Source organism: Leptodactylus fuscus, chromosome 9, assembly GCF_031893055.1.
Source record: "Leptodactylus fuscus isolate aLepFus1 chromosome 9, aLepFus1.hap2, whole genome shotgun sequence".
Lineage (NCBI taxonomy): Eukaryota > Metazoa > Chordata > Amphibia > Anura > Leptodactylidae > Leptodactylus > Leptodactylus fuscus.
The window spans coordinates 29,085,506-29,102,429 of record NC_134273.1 but is presented as its reverse complement, the minus strand read 5'-3'; the positions used below and the strand labels follow the sequence as shown (position 1 = coordinate 29,102,429).

The following is a 16,924-nucleotide window of genomic DNA, read 5'->3' as shown; positions in this document are numbered from 1 at the left end:
GAAAAGGCATAAAATCATCGTTTGGGTATTATAGGCTTATGCAGAAGGTTACAATCTAAATATATCCTGCTATTAGATGAGAAGACATGCATATGCGGCTATAAGTGTTCTCTTAAGGTGGTTTCACATACAGAATTAATTTAGGACCTTCCATGAAGGCTGCAGAAAGTGGGGGGCAAAATAGATGGAGAGTGTCTTGGACCATGTGCAAAAACAATTCTACAGTGGTTAGCTTTTAGGACCCAAAAGGCGAATATTAATCAGATTATTCACTTTCCATCTCAGTCCTTTGCCTTTTATTGAGATTTTTACCAAAAATAGGCATCTGTCTTGTATGTGTATCTAAACCAAAATCTCATCAGACAAACAGGATAAGTAAAGCGAATAAAGAAGAGAGGGCTTCAGAGTACTCAGTGAGATTGTCCCTTTAAGACATACAATCGTTCCTAAAGATGGAAAGTAAGGGGGGCAGCTGTGGAGTGACAAGTGCTGGCCAGGTCTCTGTGTGACGCCATTGTCAGGACACAGGTACAGATAATTGTCGGCTCAGATTCCCATAGCCTCCAACAAGTTCGCTTTGAAAAAGCAAGAGAATGGAGAGCGCCGGGTGACGGTAATGACTTCACGCAGGGTCACCTCGGAAACGTCGGACACAAGAGGTGTGGAGAGACCCATTGTGTGAAGGCTATTGCTAGGAAAGTCACAGAAATCCCACAAATCCATAGTATGCGAACCCCCCTTAAATGAAGAAAGTTCATACGAGGAATGGCTTCTTTTTAAGCCGCAGGATCCGAGGGTAGGAGAGAATTTGCTTTAATTCAAAGCCAGCCAACCAGGGATTTTCTCACAAGACAAAAGTCAGGAGAACCAGTCACCGCAAGATTGCATTTCAATTCGATCACTGGGGCAACATGCCAGGGAAAGTTGTGAAAGTATTGTGATCGGCTGGCGACAGGTCATGGAAGACACGGACCACTTTTCGCAGTGCAAAAAAAGTACCAAAAATTTCAAGAATAGGCAATGTAGACCCTTTCACTGGGTGATGTGACCCATTTCATACCAGTCTACCAATGTAAAGTCCAACGTAGGTCTTACCAAAGTCACCACCCTCCTCCGTTGTACATTACAAAATTAAATCTCACTATTTGGACACCATTCAATCCGTTTGGGGTTTTGGCGGCGCTTCTGAATAAGAGAAGATAGTTGACATGTTTTATGCATGCGCCTGTCCCAGCTTCTGCCAATTTAAAAACCCACAGAGTTCACTTTCAAGTGGATGCCAAAAGGACACACAGTGCAAAGCCTGGGTACAAAAAAACAAAAAAAACCTCAAAGCAATTATTATTTATCATATACACAGCACACTTTGTGTAAGATCATTTCATTTCTCCATGATCAAGTGCCATACTTCATAGTTGATTGTTACAAAACTCAAGATGGTGAAAGTCATTGTAGATCAAACTGGTATGCCGGAATTTATAAAATAAAGCTTTGATATTTTTATAGTAACATCATGGTCTTATAGTTATGGCTTTTAGTGATATCTGTGGATGGATTTTAAATTTTATGGTTAGGAGTAAGACCTTAGATGGCAGTATGTGACAAGGAGACCCAGGAAAAAATGAAAGAAGTTACCCTTGTCTCACCACTACAATAAGGGTATAATTTATTGGTGGGGGCCCAAATGATGTGACCACCTTCAGTCACAAGAAAAGGTGCCCCTTGTATACTGTATAAATGGAGCAGGTTGTCGATAACGTGCTATCAATCCATTATGTTCTATGGGAAGGTCAGCAATTGCCGAGTATAGTGCCCAGCTATCTCTCGCAGTCCCGTAGAGAGTGAATTGAGTGGCAGTACGAATGCTAGCAAGACCAGGGAATGGGCCTCCAGCATTTCAGCCACACTGATCAGAGTTATCTATACATTCAGAAGAGCCAGGAAATCACCTGAAAACCTCTATGTCTAAGAGATGACACAGCCCATCACACAGTACCAAGCAGTGGCTGCAGGACAGCAGAAGGTTGCCTGATGGGTACAAGAGGTGAGAATGTGGAGTCTTGGTCTATGACTTTGAGCAGGTGGGACTGGACCTCAAACTAGATGTTAAACCATCTGAAACAGGGGCTTCATGTTATGAATCTATCTAGAGAAAGACCATAACAATGGTATAGTATGATATATGGTTTAACAGAAGGATCATACCATGTATTTATGTAGATCCAACCAGGCGGTAATATATGGCGTACACTGAGCAAACTGGAAATCTGATCTGGCGCGCTGGGAGCCTATATCTTTCTTTAGGGGGTCTGGCATGAGGTCTTTAGTTGTTAAGGGGGTCCAATATGAAGTCTGTATTCACTTTAGTGAAAAATTTAAAGAGGAACTTTCCCCGCCTTCACCATTTCAAGTTCTTATCGGTTAATAGGCACTGATTCCAACACAGTAGAAATTTTCTCTTTAACCCCCTCCATTCCCATACAATTGGTTTTGGTACTTGATGTACTATTTAAGCTTTGTAATGTCTGAAGGGCGGTGTCAGGCAGGGGGTCGGATTCAGGGATCCAATCACAGTCAGCCAGTGTCAGAGTTCAGAATCACGCCCTTTATTTGCTGACCGTACAGAGCCTAAAAAGTATACGAGGGACCAAAACTGACATCATTGATTGCTCAGGAATGGTGGGAGCTAGAGAAAAAACTCCAACTGCATTGGAATCAGTACTTATTAATGATGGAAAGAGCTGTACATGCTGGAGGTGGTGAAAGGACCTCTTTAAATGTGAAATTTTGGGGGACTGTGGGTCATTTGGTATGGTTATATTTCGTGTGCCACTTTTTGGTCCCATCCTTTCACAAAAGTTGACAAGCATGAATAAAATTGCTAAGAACTTCTGGAAGTATCAAAAAATAAGAAAGTAACTACCTGGCATATAGGAATTCGTGAACCCCAGTTTAATCCCATGGTTCAGATGAGGTTCTTTCTATTGTACTGTACCGGAGAACTTGATATTAGATATATTACATCACATTTTCAGACACTATGATATTGTAAGTTAACCGCAAACACTTAGATACAATACAGAAAATAGACTGTGGCTGCCCCACTGGAGTCCCGCGAGAGCAATATATGAAAGACAAGAGATGAGGCTAGTTTCTGGAATCAAAGCCTCCGATCTGTATTTGCACTAGATGGGACGTTACCTTGCAAGCACTGGCAGCCGGGAGTATGGAGCCCCAGGGTGTATTCATATTTCACAAACAGCTCACTACAGCTGTGCAGCTGACATCTAAACAGTCTGAAACACTGCAGACACAAAGGCCTGGGGAGGAAGATGACGCCATTTCCACACACAGTTATGTCAGTCGTTTTAACCATAGCATCGTCTGGATTAATGGCATCATGGGACGAGTACACGAGATTCATCTATTATTTATTAAAACAATACATTTTGCATCAGGGATACTGTGCGGGCAGATACTGATATGGAACAAGCCAGGGGGCCTACTACATTGGGTCTCCATCATTCAAAGTGGGAACATAATAGTGGGGGAGACACAATACATCAAAATACTGTACAACTCTGAGAACAAGTTTAAAGGGGAAGGAAATGGTGGCCGAAGCCTCAGCGTGGGTTAAAAAACCAAAACTCACATCATGAATCCCTGACACTCTCGTTACAATGTTGACTGGGATCTAGTTGATCCCTACTTCTTGGTGCTGTATCAGCACATAGGAATGGCCCACTCCATTACTCACTGGCTACAGTGGGACACTGCTGTGACCCGTGATCTTCTGGCCATTTCCTCCGTGTTGAGACAGGACCAGGAAGCAAAGACCAACAAGGACCCAGAATGAGAGGGCTGACACTTTGGTAGTCCACTGCCACCAATTGTTTCCCACTGGAAAATCGTAACAAAAATAACTGCAAAAATCAGTTTTTGAATTAACCTAAACAAATGTTAGTGGGATATATTGCAGCAAGACCATAAGAGATTCTATTTATCACATGTTCACACATGGACAGGGACTAATACAAATCTCAGAGACCTTAAAAGGGTAGGCTCATGAAAACTTCTTTCTATATGACCTATAAGTGCATATGAACGTCACAGAGGGAGCTTTGGCCATCACTCTGGCAAACACAGTCATTACATGTATTACATGGATGGCCATTCAGTCTACATTTGGTCAGTTGGTTGTTCTGGCTCCCAAAGGCTTTGACAAACTAGCCATTTTTGCCAAGGGTCTAAATACATTTTGCATAGCTACCAGTCAGTCTCTTGAATGGAAACCAAACACAGCACATGAAATGAGGCTGAACTACCCATAGGCCACGGGATAGAAGAACCCAACATCACATGGCCTGTGAAGCCGAAGTGAAACTGAGATCATCAGATCAGTGAGAGTGTGACACCCAGGACCCCTGCTGGTCTTTGACTTGTCCCTAAGATAAGTCATCAGTCGATCATAAAAGCCACAGGAAACCACAATTAATCTAATGTATATGGCCATCTTAAAGGATTATCCAATTTCCTAAAGGTAGGCCTTAAATTTTTTAAATACCGTATATACTCGAGTATAAGCCAACCTGAATATAAGCCGAGGCCCCTAATTTTACCACAAAAAACTGGGAAAACTTATTGACTCGAGTATAAGCCTAGGGGGGGAAATGCAGCAGCTACTGGAAAATTTCAAAAATTAAAATGGTCAGAGTTTTTGGGTGCAGTAGACGCTGGGGAAGGGGAGGGGGTGTTTTGGTTGTCTGTCTGCCCCTTCCCTGAGCTTGAGGACTGGTTTTTTTTTCCCCCACTTGTAATTCAGCCTGGCTGAATATAGCGTACCTGCAGTGCTCCTATTAACCCCTTTCCAACGGAACAGGAGCACTGCAGATACTCTATATTCAGTATACCGGGCACTGTCAGACACAGGGATACCTAATGTGTATGTGTTTCACAGTCTTTTTCTACTTTTGAATGTATTCTAGGGAAAGGAGCGATTCACAACTTTAATTTTTTGAAAGCTTCTTTTTTTTCACCACTATTTTATGGGAGACTCTATACACTGATATTGCAGCTGGTCATAGACCCCTCCCCTCCCTAAAATTTTTATTTTTTTTTTTGTTTTGCTGACTCGAGTATAAGCCAAGGGGGGCTTTTTCAGCACAAAAACTGTGCTGAAAAATTCGGCTTATACTCGAGTATATATTGTTGGTCCAGCTATCATAACCCCAGCAGACCAGCTGTTTTCATTTGACCATGGCCTGCTGGGAGCTATAGTGCTCACTCGTTGTCTCATAGTGTTGGATATGGGTTACTACAATGGAGTTCCATACACTTTAATGTCTACACATAATGTAACTATTACTACCTTTCCTGTAACAATTTTTTGAAATTCACTGTTCAAAAAAAAAAATAAAAAAACCTGTTTACCTTGTTCACAAGAAATTGCAGCAAATGAAGCCCATTAGCGCAGCTTGCTACATAGCTGAAATAAAAGTTTACATCTGCTTCTCAGGGGCCACAGAACAGGAGCAGTCATTTAGTAAATTTGTGTATAGTTTTGCGTGCAACAAATGTAACCAATTTGCATCCCCTCCAACGTCCACTAAAGGTTTGCGGTGTAAACCTTTCATCCTAGTCAGCGGTTTCACCTATGCTGTAATCAGAGGCCGAGCATACATTGTGCCACAGGCCTTACTTTGTGGGGTGAAGAGGTTAATTGTAGCCTAGTAAATTACCAGTCCCACAGACAAACACATGCTTGAACTAGGTCGAAATGAGCTTGTTCCTGGTGCAGATCTGCTTCCTGATATTCTAACTGATCTGCTTGAAGGGGCAGCTGTTTCACATTATGCGCCCCTTTAAATGCTCCAGGTTTAATTAAGCCATGTCCGTATCACGCTAACATTAACAAACAAAGAAAAAAACCTGAGGCGCACCCCTCCGAATAACACAGTAAATGTAAGAAATAATGAGGGGAACTCCTAAAACACAAGGCGTTAACATGAGGCGACTGAATGGTGCAAGGGCAAAGGGCAGGTCGGCCTCTAACCTCTTCCATGGAGTTAGGAATAACTACTAATTGTAATCTGTGCTGGGACCAAACTACTGGAGAGGGGAATCTGGCTTCAGGAAAACACACAGAGGAATAATGTTATTCTTCCAACAACTAGGCGGCCAGATTGGAAGCTAAAATACTACGAAATAAGGGGAAAAAAATAACGGGCCATCGAAGACTCTGTCACTACCTCAACACCATGAGACATCGATACCCGAAAACTGGAACCCTCCTGCCAATCAGCTGTCCACAGCAGTAGGGACGCTAGCGTGAGCACTACTTTCACCTGTACATGCCAGTATTCATTTTATCACTTTTGCAGCTTATTCCTATTCAAGTGAATGGGGTTGAGCTGCAACACCAAACACAACCACTACGCAGTATATAGCGCTACACTTGGCATTCAAACAAGGAGCCAAATTGTTGTCTCTTCAAACAGAGTCACTGATTATGAGGGTCCCTGAAATAGGACCCCAGATATTGATGGCCAATTCTACTTCATGTACCTGTCAGAAAACCCCTTTAAGGTTTAGCACACATCTCCATCAGAGTCTCCGTCACAATGTTCACCTGAAATCGGTGGAAGAAAATGACCTGAGTGGAGGATTTTTCTCTCCACCGCCTTCAGTTTTAAAATTTCAGCCATCTGACGGAAACCATTCTAGTCCATGGCGTCCATCAGACTCTGTGTGTAATCGCTATATTATCAGTCTGCCTATCCCTTGTTCTCGTCATCCAAAGGACCAGAACAACGGATAAGCCAACACTAATGAGAACCTAGCATAAGACTTTCTATGTGTTGTGCCTTGTCTAGCAACTCCGCTCCAATCACTTGAATAGGGATAAGTTGCAATACCAGACACAGCCCATGGACAGGAGTGGCGCTGTTTTTTAAGTGCACATTTTTGAACGTCACCCTATTATATGCGCTGAAACAAAAAGACCCAACATCTCCCTAATTACGACACCATCATTTTTTGGAAATGATCTGAATAATACAGCTGGGAAATGTGGCAAAATCTAAAGTTACATACGTATATGAGAATAAATGTGAGGATTTTGAATCAGAGATGGTAGCGAAGCTTTATAGCTTTACCAGTCAACAATAACAATCTTCTCGGGATCCCACAGAGGCGAGCTAAATGCTTAGGAGAAATTTAGGATTTATTAGTTTATGGAAAAGTGGAAACCCCTTAAAACGTACAACATAAATTCTCATTTCTACAAAGCGAGACAATATGGAATATCAATTAGGCCGCCCTAGGAGCCAAAGTGAAGGTAAATTCTGTCTCGCATGGAAAGGAATTCACAAAATTTTACTTCATTTGGTATGTGTCCCATCATTTACAATTGGACACATATGACACGCATGATTCACAGTAAATCGGGAAGATCCGGTAGTTCAATTGTTTCTGCTAGGCCCAGTTCACACTTTCTAAATCCAGGGGTTGGATAGTATTCGAAAAACAGAGAGAAACTTATAGATTCCTTAGAGGGATTTACCAGTGTAAGACTAGGCCTACACAGTGACAAAGTCAACACAAGTCACATGACAAACAGTTGTGCAACGTCTGAGACATCCTGGCTGCACCACTATCTTTATAGTCAAATCACTGTTGTAAAACAGCCAAGACTTGTTGTATGTGAGTATTATATGATGCAACTTGCAACAAGTTTGGATTTTCTGTGACTGTCACAGTGAGGCACATCTGCTTGGGGACCCCCCAAATGGACTACCAGATGCATTAGAAACCGGTCAGCAAAGAAACCACACAGACCTATAGACTATAATGGGGTCGGTGTATTTCCATGCGGTGTCTGCATGTGCTGCTTGAGGTACTTTCCTCTCCGCATGATTCGTGTAGACTCCGTTATAGTCTATGACCTAGTTCACACAGGCTCGTGACCACGTATTTTGGTCCTGATTTTGACGTGGGAAAGGCGTCAGAATCAGGACCAAAATGCACCTGTCACGGCTTCCGACAGTCGCGGTTTCCCGCTCCGGAGTAGGCCCAAAAGAATGGACCTAGTCCAAAAGGATTGTCTTGACGCGGAAGCGCCGCGGCATCCGCCTCAAGAAAGGGCAGCTCACTTTGTTTTTCCGCTAGCAGTCTACATAGAACTCTATTGTGAGGGGTCGGATTTTGAGGTGGATTTCGTGCCAAAATCCGCCCCCTCTTGCCCTGTGTGAACTAGCCCTATGGGGTCCGTGTGTTTTCTCTACTAACCGCTATTTAACGTGTTCAGTATTCCGTTCGTGGGGTCCCCAAGCGGACTCCCAAAACGGAATACCGAGCGCACATGTGAACCAGGCCTTACATCATGTCACTTGTCGGAATGCTGCCAGTTTGTTGCAAACATTTCTGCAGCTTAAAATCCATTCTATTCTTCTGAATGGGCTATTTTGACCTCAAGCTCATGGATGAATGGGACAAAAAATTTTGTAACACAACCTGCTGCAAGTGAAGGCCCCTCTAAAGTAACTTAATCCCCCCTCCCCACTGAAAAAGGTCTTGAGAGGGTGTATTAGGCCAAAAGCTCTCATGTGTGAACATCAGAGATGAGGAGATCTCTGAAAATTTACCTTGTTGTCAAAGCCCTATTTATTATTAAAGGGGTTACCCCCTTTCTAATGTTAATGTCTTATCCAAAGCCATTACCCGGGGAACCTCTGTAGATCTGTTCCGTGACAACTGCAATAACTGGTAATATTTGCATGTTCAGTAGCCACGATGTTCACTCACTGTACAAACTGCAGCAGCGTCTTTAGGTACTCAGCAAGGCCCCACTGAAGTCTGTGGGGCATCTCTGCAATATCTACGGCAAGTCAACAGTGCGGCTCCTGGCATGTAAACAATACCGGGAGGCGCACTGTCCCCAAACAGCTGATCTGCAGGGTCCTATCCACAGGGCCGGATATCAATAAAAGATCAGGGGAGTCTGACACCCAGGCACTATCTGAGAATAGGACCTCAATATGTAAAAAAATAATAATAATAATAAAAAAAATATGGACAGCCCCTTTAAGTAATACTAGTACAAAAAAAAAAATTCAAAAGCAACCTGTCATATTAATAAGTGGAGACAATAATGGACACTAAACACCCTAGATATAAGATGTTAGTTGTCACATTAGTGTAAGACACAAGTAAAGTCATTCATTGGCCGGCCTAGCAGTTGTTCTTAGGATAATGCGAGCGCTTTGATCTTTGGTAGATCTGATAAATATACAGTTTGCTTGTAATTGCCGTGTGAAGTGTTCTTAAGTCTGCCCTTTATTTTATCTGTTGACCTCCTATATACCTAAAACCCTTCAAAGCACCACCTGTTCTTTGTAAGACAAAGTATATGTTATATACTGGGCCAATGCAAAACCAGTAATTCCATATACACTTATTACTGGAATTGCTTCAATTACTAGCAAAAATGATCCAATAACATCACGGGCCTCCAGGGAATTCAATTTCCTTCGTCCTGTTTTGGCGGTAATGTGGGTCGTATAATACAAAATGCATGCCGTATAATTCAGCGCCAAGAACTGGATCGGATTCCGTCATGTGTAATCAGGGAAAAGTTTTCCTGATTGTAGAAGACATGATCTGGTCTCACTCTGGAACAGACGCGAATATCCCTGGAACCTGCACAACAATAATGTAAAAAGTTGCTATAAATACAGTATACTCTATAGCAGTGATGTAAAACCTATGGAACGCTTGCCAGAGAGGGCACGCAGAGCCCCTTCTGCTGGCACGCGTGTCGGTCACCCGGATTGCTGACTGGCCACTGTAGGGCAGACTGTACTGTGTGTGGGGACCACTGGGGGGCAGACTGTACTGTGCGTGGGGGCCACTGCGGGGCAGACTGTACTGTGCGTGGGGGCCACTGCGGGGCAGACTGTACTGTGCGTGGGGGCCACTGCGGGGCAGACTGTACTGTGCGTGGGGGCCACTGCGGGGCAGACTGTACTGTGCGTGGGGGCCACTGCGGGGCAGACTGTACTGTGCGTGGGGGCCACTGCGGGGCAGACTGTACTGTGCGTGGGGGCCACTGCGGGGCAGACTGTACTGTGCGTGGGGGCCACTGCGGGGCAGACTGTACTGTGTGTGGGGGCCACTGGGGGGCAGACTGTACTGTGTGTGGGGGGCCACTGGGGGGCAGACTGTACTGTGTGGGGGGGGGCCACTGGGGGGCAGACTGTACTGTGTGGGGGGGGCCACTGGGGGGCAGACTGTACTGTGTGGGGGGGGCCACTGGGGGGCAGACTGTACTGTGTGGGGGGGGGCACTGGGGGGCAGACTGTACTGTGTGGGGGGGGGGCACTGGGGGGCAGACTGTACTGTGTGTGGGGGCAGATTGTACTGTGTGGGGGAGCCACCGGGGGGCAGATTGTACTGTGTACAGACCTTTACCAGTCAGTACAAGCTCTGTAAAGCCCCATTCACACAATTGTAATTTGTGGGTCCACAATTTTAGATCCACAGAGTTTTAAGGTTAAACTGCTGTGTTGGCACTCCACGATAATTTATTGGGTTTTGTGTTACAGTTTGGGCATTCGGTCTCAAAAAGGTTCGCCATCACTGCTCTATAGACTATCCTGGATATGTCCCCAGGGATGTACACAGCTCATGCATATCGATGGGATACATTTGAGACATGACACTTCTTTAGTCCTCTAGCTGAAAAAAACAGATAGATGAAAAAGATCTGCTGCTGACTCCCATAGAAATGAACGGGAGACCTTTTTTTGTGGCGACTTCCATCATAAACTCCACCTAGAAAAAATCTCTATGTGAACGTACACTTATAGGGCTCTATACAGCCCATCCGCATAGATTGGATCTATATATAAATACACATCGATCTCTATTTGCTACTGTTTGGTTCCCAGTAAGAAATCCTGCACTGGTCGTCATACTGGATCTGTTCCGCCATATGAAATGCACCTAGCTGCATCCTGTTTGTACCATTACACATTTATCCTGGGGTCTTGTTTTCTCATTTTTGCTTTATCTGCAAAATCCTAAAGCGTAACTCTCTTTCCAGATGTCAAGATCCAGGCACAGTATTAAAAAAAAAAAATTCTCCCCTCGCTGACAAAAACCATGCAAGTTCAAGTCAACGCTGAAGGCCAGATCAATCCACATGTGCACAGCTGCCAGCGAAGGGAGAAATTCCGCCTAATCCCACAATATGCCGCCAGCACAGCAGTGCCCAGCTGATACACACAAACAGGAGGAACGTAATTACCCAGATTAGAACCTGGTTTATATTCCATTCTTTGATCAGATTTAGATTTTATTATGATGGGGTTTGGAAAGTTCCCCGCAATCTGAACACTGACCTCAGATGCCTTATAGTCCATTATAATTTTTTTTTTCCCATGATAAAAATAAATGTAAATGCAATATTATTGTGCTATTCGGGAATCTGTACATAATGCAACAGGAAGATTTCCTTTCGGCTGCTTACGGGACCGAGACGCGTTGCATTTCAATCAGTCTGTGTCCCTGCAGTGTGTTGAATGACAGGGGGAAGTGGCCTGTGGTTTAAGGGGAGGAAATGAAAAGGAATTTTAATAGAACAAACAGTGGCTTCGCTTCCTATAGGCAATACTTCAAAGGCGGCCCTACCCCAGAGCAAACAATATGTTACAGCAGCCGTCAGTCATCTAATGGCAATCTTATTCAAGGTTTACACGAAGGCCCCTACATTGCAGAGCTGGACAGGCAGCATAAGGAACAAGTCATGCAAGTCTGTCTGAAGATGCTGGGATGATCCACCGGTGTATCGGAGACGGGGCACTAAATGTCAAATAAACAAAAACTTTTCTATGCACAACAGCAACCTGAGAAGAGCCGTATTATTCCCATAATTATAACACTTCAAAGGGCTTTAGTTTCGCACAGATTGTGTACAAGGGAATTCAAAGTGCATGCGGGGTGCGGAAGTAACTCAAGACACATTATTAACTTCAAAGCACTTTTGGTATGTTTGATAGGCAAGCATGGACATGGCACAACTGTCAAAACTGCAGCTAAGCAAAACTTTAAAAAAAATGCAAAAATTATATGTACCAAAAGTAAATGTCCATGTTAAAGTCATACAGTGCACCGATTTATACAATTTGCATGCATTAGACTGCAACTTTATGACAACTTTTAACAGCTGGATGACAATCGCCCACCAATAGTATGACTGGCAAATTTACATGCAAATTGGGCTTCACAACTGGTATTGTCTGTACAATGATGTTAGGTGAAATTTTGCAAGGCTTTTGCAAGTGTAAAATCAGCACTGGACCTGAAAGGCGGGGTTCTTATAAGACACACTTGAGGCAAATTAGCAGCCACAGACTTCCAGGAGGCTAATGCCATATACAGTACAGTAGCAGCAATGGGGAAGAGATGTCAAAAATGTCATAACATGCTGCAAAAAGTAAGAAAAAAACAGCGCTCAAGTATATGTGGTGCAGGCCTTTAAGCTGAAACATGCCTATTAAGGCCCAGTTCACACCGGCATTTGGGCCATTCCATTCCCCTCTCCGCATTTTTAACAAGTGGAAACCACACAGATCCCATTGTAGTATATGGGGTCCACGGGTTTCCTAAGATAATCGCTTTTTATGCAGATTGGGTTTCCATTTGGGGGTCCCCAAGTGGACCCCTTGAACAGAAACCCATGGATAGATGTGAACCGGGCCTAAGGCTTCATTCACTTGGTACAAGTCAGTGAAACTGGAACGGGTGGCACACATATTGGTATCCATGTGCCATCTATGTTTTCATTGGCCCATACATTTTAAATGAATGGCATGAGCTGCAAAAACAGTTACAGGACCTCTACAGCCCCGACACAAATCTGTAAAGCTAAAGATGTGTATATGAAGCCATAGAAATGAATAGGTCCGTATAGATTTTCTGCAATTACGGACCTATAACTGCAGATGACATAAGACTACAAATTACAATCATGTACGCGTGGCCTTAGGCCGTGGATTTTCACTATAGATTACACCCCTTGCAATGAAACAGGATAACTATAGCAATTAATAAAGGAATTTCACCATACAAAACTTCCATTTTGGACAATTTTTCCATGGTGGAATGCAGACAATCCCACAACCTTCTGTGACACTCCATCTTGTATGTCCTGTACAGCTTATGATTTTTTGTTTTATAGATGTGTGGCCGGTCATAGAGTTGCCCTGACATTAAATGGATGTTGGACCAACTGGGCCCAAATTTTTGTTTCATCCTACAACGCAGAACATCATTGGGAAGATGAGCGATCACCAAGGAAGCTTTAGATCTAATAAAATATGTAACCGAGACAATCCACTTGTCCTTGTTCTAGCAGAATCCTATCCACACGAGTGATCTGCCCTCTGCATTCAGCCCTACACACTCTGGGTGACCCTATTATCTGCTTGTCAGGAATGTCCTACTACTTGAGCAAAGTCTGAGGGCGATGAAAAGGCTTCTTGAAATGACTTCTTCACACTCTCTGGTTACAAGATATGCGTACCACCTCTCTATGACACTCAAGGGAAGAATACAAATGCTTATCTCCTGTAAAAGGCTCTGTTAACTCCAAAAATTCCCAGCCCAAGGTAAAGGAAGGAGACATCTTTAGCCATTGTCTCCAATGTTTCCAGCGACACGTATAGGCACCAATACAAGATGTGTCCCCCAAATACCTTTCATTGCTAAAAATGTGATCACAGCAGGACCCTTTCAACGGTACTAATAAAGTATGACCCCCAAAAATAGAGCTAGCTCCATGTTATAATCCACAATACATTGAGAAATGCCGCACGCAGGCAAACTATAGAAATGTATGGCCTGAAGGCTCATACACTCAGCTGCGTTACAGATCCATATTAAACACACAACAATGTGACATCACCTATAATATCCATCACAGTGAAGCTACATGAAGGATACCTACAACACAGCCTGTTACAACTCTATCAGTACTGCGACCAAACTATAAGATAACCTTCATAAAAATGGTGAAATTCTTGATAAAGTACAACATATCTATTGCTCCCATTCACCAGGTGGAAGCCAAAAAGGTGTCCTTTTGGCCTCCACTAGGCCAATATTCCCTCTTTCTGCTATATGATATGGCGCAGCAGACTGCATTATTCCATCTGGAGGCAAGTAAAAAATGTATACAGTGCAGTATACCTTATTTTTTTACATTGGCAGCCTTTGGATGATAGACAGCCTATATTTAAGGATGATTTCACAGCCTATGTGAAATCATCCTTAAATGTACCCCAGATGGACATTGCAAGTAGCATTAAAACTTACATGCAACCTTTCATTCAGTGCTATGGAGGAAACAAACTCAGGAACTGTCTCAGCAAAACCCTAATAAAGGTCTCTCCCCAGCCATATAGACAGAGCTGTAACTACTTACGGTACCTTACTAGTTATTCTACAATTTAGATCCATACATGATCTTATATTATAGTAACATGACCAAACTAACAAAAGTCACAATCACGGCAGTCAGTATACTATACACTTCTCTCCATCACCCCAGGCCTGTCAAAATATGGAACAGTGAAACTTGGAACGAAACAGATGCAGGGGAGACTTTGCCCCTGTCCATCACTATGTACATTATATGATATACATGTCAGTCATAACTAGTTACTTTACATTAATCATCCTATCTGGCTGTGACTATACAGCTGTTGGATAACAATGTGACTATACGTAAAATGTTACAAAACTAAAACATAACATAGCTAAGGCTACATTCACATCTGTATCAGTGAGTTCTGTGCAGTCAGGCTAAAATTGTGACCTAAAAAGTCCTGTAAGCACACCTTTTTCATCCATCAAAGACTCTGACAACCACAGATACCCAACAGCCCCCATTATAGTCAATGAGGACCCTTGGAATCCGTTATTGTCTGATCCATTCTTCTGTCCCTATGACGAACCAGAAGAGCAGATTAAACAATGCAGAAGTGAACGCACCCTAAGATACAATGTGACTACAGTGACTTCCAAAGGTTACAATGTTGCATGCAAATCATTTTATATTATTATATATTGAAATCCACAAACTTGAGTTAGGACTACACGGCCACTTTTTGACCCCCCCCCCCAAAAAAAAAAAATAAAAAATTAGCATTTTGTCTACGATTTGCCACAACACAATGGCTGTATTCACACGGAGTACCGCTGGTGTTTTTTGTGCTTATTTTTGCACATAGCGCCGCGTTAACGCAGGGCAACGCCACCATAAAATAGCGCGGCGTTAACGCGGCGCTATGTGCAAAAATAAGCACAAAAACCGCCAGCGTTACTCAGTGTGAATACAGCCTTATGGTGCAATTTGGATTTGCAAAAAAATAAAAATTTACAATCGCGAGTTACATGTGAGATAGGTTTGGACGGTCAGCAATGGTTGGAGAGTACTTATGAACCACAACGCAACCAACTGAGCCATATTTGCTGCGATCTTTATGTCATGCAAGCCAAAGTCGCCCACTTTTACATGGTTCACAAATGTAGATGATATAATGGATTAGCATGTACTATATACTACAACCGACTGATAAGATCACACACATATATATATATATATATATATATATATATATATATATATATATAGGTCTATCACCAATCTGACAAGCTCTAGCTACATATACATAGAGGTGCACCTATGGTACAATGCACATCATCTGAACTGGGGTCACATCCAGTCCTATACAGATACACAGAAGAGTTTACAAGTCTGGGCAAAACTTTCTGCAAAGTTTCCTTGCAAGTGTCTCAGCGGTCGGGTAAGACTGACCTTTTGTGCACACGAGTCCGCAGGTGTCCTCCGCAGGCCGCCGGTAGCCGCACTGCCCGGGTCCGGATATATTAATAAATTTACGGATACCGCAAAGATGAGAAAACGTAGACACCGAGCCATGGTGTGCAGCCCAGGGGAAACTTGTCTGAGCTGTGTGCAGTGCGCATGCGATCTAGAGCCGCCGCAAGCTCCGCCCTCTGCTGGAGTAGAGTCCACACTGCAGCTTCACCCCTGTCTGTCTGTCAGCAGTGGTCTGTGTGTGGAGCAGCCCCCTCCTCTGTCCTGGAGAGAAGCTCTGCCTTCCTTTACTCCATCATTATTACCTAGTGTTACTCTTGTCAGACAGGGCAGGTCACAGCAATAAAGTGATAAAGTATAATATGGGCTCAAAACTACCTCAAAGTGTACCTGTAGCCCATAGCAACCAATAAACTAGCGCCATTCAGTGCAGGGTCAATTCATGACTGACAGGAATCTTTCATAATACTTGGCAGTGGTAGCGTTCAATAATAAAGATTTTAATGTTGATGACAAAATCGTCATTTTTATAGGTGATGCGACAAAATTTTCTATATACAGATGATGATAGGTTCACCCTTGCTTGGGGACGCGAAAATCAGAAACCCAATCTGCTTAAAAAGCGGTTACCCGCAGAAACCCGCGGACCCGAAGACTATAAGAAAAAAAAGAATGGAGGCGTGCGCTATCTTGGTCTGCTTTGAGGACCGCGGAGCTCCACTTATAGTCTATGGGTCCTTGAGAATTAGCAGACAGCAGACAGATGCCATTTATGTGCTGACAGGTTTTCATGGACCCAGAGACAGAAGAAAATGGAGGAAATTTAAAAAGAAAAGAAAAGGTTGATCCTTTTTTCAAAGATTAGCCAATGGATCAACCCCAGCCGGTACATGACCTGACAAAACACTGACTTGTGAATAAGCCCTTAACCCTTTAAGGACACAGGGCGTTTCGTACATTAACACATGGCGACTTTTTTCACATTCCCTTCCGTTCCAGAATTCATAACTTTTCTACTCTTGATAT

General features: G+C 43.3%; 1 protein-coding gene across 1 annotated transcript in view; it reads right to left on the bottom strand.

Moving 5' to 3' along the window:
• IL17RD (interleukin 17 receptor D) overlaps positions 1–16,000 on the bottom strand; it is a 54,008-nt gene extending 38,008 nt beyond the window's left edge. Inside the window, exon 1 of the mRNA XM_075287906.1 lies at positions 15,878–16,000. Coding sequence (XP_075144007.1) covers positions 15,878–16,000 — 123 coding nt within the window. The remainder of the gene's footprint in view (positions 1–15,877) is intronic.
• Between the last annotated feature and the right edge of the window lie 924 nt (positions 16,001–16,924).